This window comes from Austrofundulus limnaeus, unplaced genomic scaffold (genome assembly GCF_001266775.1).
Source record: "Austrofundulus limnaeus strain Quisiro unplaced genomic scaffold, Austrofundulus_limnaeus-1.0 Scaffold489, whole genome shotgun sequence".
Taxonomy (NCBI): domain Eukaryota; kingdom Metazoa; phylum Chordata; class Actinopteri; order Cyprinodontiformes; family Rivulidae; genus Austrofundulus; species Austrofundulus limnaeus.
In genome coordinates, this window is record NW_013952891.1 from 227,738 (window position 1) to 231,475 (window position 3,738).

Below are 3,738 nucleotides of genomic sequence, written 5' to 3' on the forward strand. Positions count from 1 at the left end.
ACCAGGCTAACAACAAGCTGCCTACAACACAGCGGACATCTGCACCAAACTGTGCTCAACATCTGTTGGTGAACAAGAATCCAGAGTTCAAAAAGAAACAGAAAAAAGAGTTAAGAAAGGAAAGACTGTAAATCAGAGGTGCAGAAGTGGTTCAGATATCAAAGGTCTGATAAACTTCAGCTTCAGAGGGAACTCATCAGATCTGTTCCACTGTCTGATAAAGTTCCACCGTCTGATAAAGTTCCACCATCTGATAAAGTTCCACCATATGATAAAGTTCCACCGTCTGATAAAGTTCCACCGTCTGATAAAGTTCCACCATCTGATTAAGTTCCACCATCTGATAAAGTTCCACCATCTGATAAAGTTCCACCATCTGATTAAGTTCCACCATCTGATAAAGTTCCACCGTCTGATAAAGTTCCACCGTCTGATTAAGTTCCACCGTCTGATGAAGTTCCACTGTCTGATAACGTTCCACTGTCTGATGAAGTTCCACCGTCTGATTAAGTTCCACTGTCTGATAAAGTTCCACTGTCTGATAACGTTCCACTGTCTGATGAAGTTCCACCCTCTGATAAAGTTCCACCGTCTGATTAAGTTCCACTGTCTGATGAAGTTCCACCGTCTGATAAAGTTCCACTGTCTGATAACGTTCCACTGTCTGATAACGTTCCACTGTCTGATAAAGTTCCACTGTCTGATGAAGTTCCACCGTCTGATTAAGTTCCACTGTCTGATAAAGTTCCACCATCTGATAAAGTTCCACTGTCTGATAACGTTCCACTGCCTGATGAAGTTCCACCCTCTGATAAAGTTCCACCGTCTTGATAAAGTTCCACCGTCTGATAAAGTTCCACCCTCTGATAAAGTTCCACTGTCTGATAAAGTTCCACTCTATGGAACATTCTGAGTGGAGGAAAATGAAGCACCATAAAAGTTTAAGTCCTCTTCCTAAAACATTACCGTGTCTCTGTCAGCAGTTGTCTCAAGCAAAGTAAATCGAAACAGATGCTGTGAAACACAGATGCCAAGACGTTGTAACATTTAATCAGCTTTAACACATTTACATTCCAAATATCTGAAATCAGTTTACAATTAGACATTACTTAAAAAAGAATATCTCTAATTATATTTTGACTATGCAAAATATCTATTTGAGATTTCTCAGATTACATTCTGAATTGTATAAATGATGTCAGATTTACTATTAAGTTGTATGAAGGCTCCAATTTAAGATATCTGCAATAAATTTATATCAACAGTTAAATTATGATTAGTCAAAGTAAACTGAGATATATCTCATTTTGTTCTGACTAATCATATTATAAATCAAAGATGTCTTAAATGACATCAGATTTGAAGGTACAGTAAATATTGGTGGTCTTGGTAGTTTTTCTGACATTTTTATTATTCATATTAATATCAAAATTATATTGTATCGACCAAAATTTGTAGTTATATCATAAAATAAATTTTAGCCATATTGTCCAGCCCAGGTTCTAACGCAAATGGTCTCTTTGATCAGTTCATTGGTAATATCTAAATGGGCCTAGTGGCAGTTTAGATTCAACAAGTTGGGCCCWTAAGRTCAAAAAGGTTAAGAAACCCTGGACTAGACRTCARTATGTTAAATATTAGCAGTTTAGTTTTAGCTTCCATTGATTTTTCTGTTCATTTAGCTTTTTATCATTAGCAGAACTAAGAAATTTGTGCAGTGATTTTGGTTTTAGTGAAACTAATATTTGGATTAGTGGTGCCCACCACTGTGTTTGACCTTTCTGACATCAGAATGGGATTCAGAGGATTATCACAGAGGTCAGTTTTATGCTGCACAATTGAAGCAGCTGATGCTCTGACTGAAGAACAGACCTGTTTTGGGTTCAGGAGATATTTTACAGAATGCAATGACAGAGTTTCAGTTCACCTACATGACTGTGACTGCAGTGTTTTCAGCTCACTCACTTTATAACCCAGAACCACTGACTCATTGTGCATGGCCGTCACCTGATCCCACCTCACGGTTACAGCTGAGCCCTGGATCCTCCAGGACACGTTGGCTGGAGGGCGGTTAGGAGCTGAAATCAGAAGGTAGATATTGAAAGACTTTACTCATCAAAAGTATAAAAATAATATGAGTTCAGATAATAAAAGGTGTTTTTTTTATTATGTAAGAAATAACAAGAAACACTGAAGTCCTGCATTAGATGATCAACAGTTACAATAAATTCAGTAGAAGTTTTATATTAACGTATTTAATCTAAGGTGGTTTGAACATTAATCTTTATTTTAGATCTACCTTTAATGAACAAACGTGTCATTCAAAACATGGATCTGTGGGTTAGGGTTTAACAAGTTTATCTGAACAGGAAGAGACATTAAAAACATCTTTTTCCAGACATCTAAAGACTTCAGGAAGAGCTAAAAATATGTTTTTTACTTTCCAACACAGAACAGAACCAATCACAACCAGGAAGAGGCTGGTGTGTCCTTCATCAAACCCTGATAACGCAGGACGCTCGTTACAGAAAACAAAACTAAACATTTTTAACTTATTATGTAAGGCACCACTCCCAATTACATCCTAACAAACTACCTTCAACTCTGTCCCAGCTTGGCCCTGAGCATTGGGAAACATGTTACCTAACAATCCTGCAAGATTAGGGATGAGGTTTCAGACTAGTGGTTCTGACTAGTTTTGACCCAGTTAAAAGTAAGATAGCTGTACAGAAAATCAAAACTAACAGAGTAAAACTATTAAATAATGAATCTTAAAGCTCAATCTTMGAATTCATTTGTTACACTTTTCTGACTGTATCAATAAAAATGTCCCTGTGATATTTTTACTGAAGGATTCTGGGCTGTGAGGGTTCTGTGGACGTACGTGGTTTTCTGGTGGTGACGGTGGTGCGAGGTGAAGGCGGTCCGGTGCCGGCACTGTTGTACGCCAGAACAGCAACATGGTATCGAGTGCTGGGCCGAAGACCAGACACCCTGGCTGTTGGTTCAAGACCCGCTGTTCGCACTCTGTCTGCTGCTGCCTCCCGTTCATGCTGCCGCCAGTATCTGATCTGAGGACACACACACCAGCCATGATGGCTCCTCACACACTGCAGATTCAGAACAGAGTCCTGCCTGCCTGAAGTCAGGAAACTGCAAGTACGAGTGACTGGAGAGATGCTGAAAGCTGAATGACTGATGAATGACTGATGAATGACTGCTGAATTTCAGCAAAGACTGAGTTGTTAAAGTTAAAACAAGCAGAAGCTAAAATGAGTGGACTACAGATGTAGAACAGTGGCTAAACTTAGCAAAATATGGTAAAAACAAAAAAATTAGCAAAACAAATGCTAAAGCTTAAACCAGAAAGTAGCTAAAATAAAAAAAATGTAACTAAAAACTAAAAATAGAAGCAGATGAACACTTAAAGTAGCAAAAGATGATAAAAAATAAACCAAGTCTACTTTAACACACGTGTCAAACTCAAGGCATGCGGGCAAAATATGGGCCACCATGGCATTTCATGTGGCCCACAAGAGCTTCAAAAWTATACACATGTAGACAAAGTTGGTACCACTCTTTAATCAAAGAAAAACCCACTGTGGTCACAGAAATAACTAGAATCTGACAAAAGTAATACTAAATAAAAATTCTATGAAACTGAGCATTGGGCCTCATGCAAGAACCGTTCGTACGCACAGATTTGTTCTTAAGTTGTGCGTACGAGTGATTTAGGAG

At 38.4% G+C, this 3,738-nt stretch overlaps 2 protein-coding genes across 2 annotated transcripts in view; one reads left to right on the plus strand and one right to left on the minus strand.

Moving 5' to 3' along the window:
• Positions 1-1,956, plus strand: part of LOC106530074 (uncharacterized) — a 3,438-nt gene extending 1,482 nt beyond the window's left edge. The window contains exon 2 of the mRNA XM_014025634.1: positions 208-1,956. Within this exon, the coding sequence (XP_013881088.1) occupies positions 208-913 (706 nt within the window). The 3' untranslated portion in view covers positions 914-1,956. The remainder of the gene's footprint in view (positions 1-207) is intronic.
• Positions 1-3,071, minus strand: part of LOC106530075 (contactin-2) — a gene marked incomplete at its 5' end in the record, with an annotated part of 9,640 nt that extends 6,569 nt beyond the window's left edge. Inside the window, 2 exon segments of the mRNA XM_014025635.1 lie at positions 1,966-2,078; positions 2,885-3,071. Coding sequence (XP_013881089.1) covers positions 1,966-2,078; positions 2,885-3,071 — 300 coding nt within the window.
• Positions 3,072-3,738: the final 667 nt, after the last annotated feature.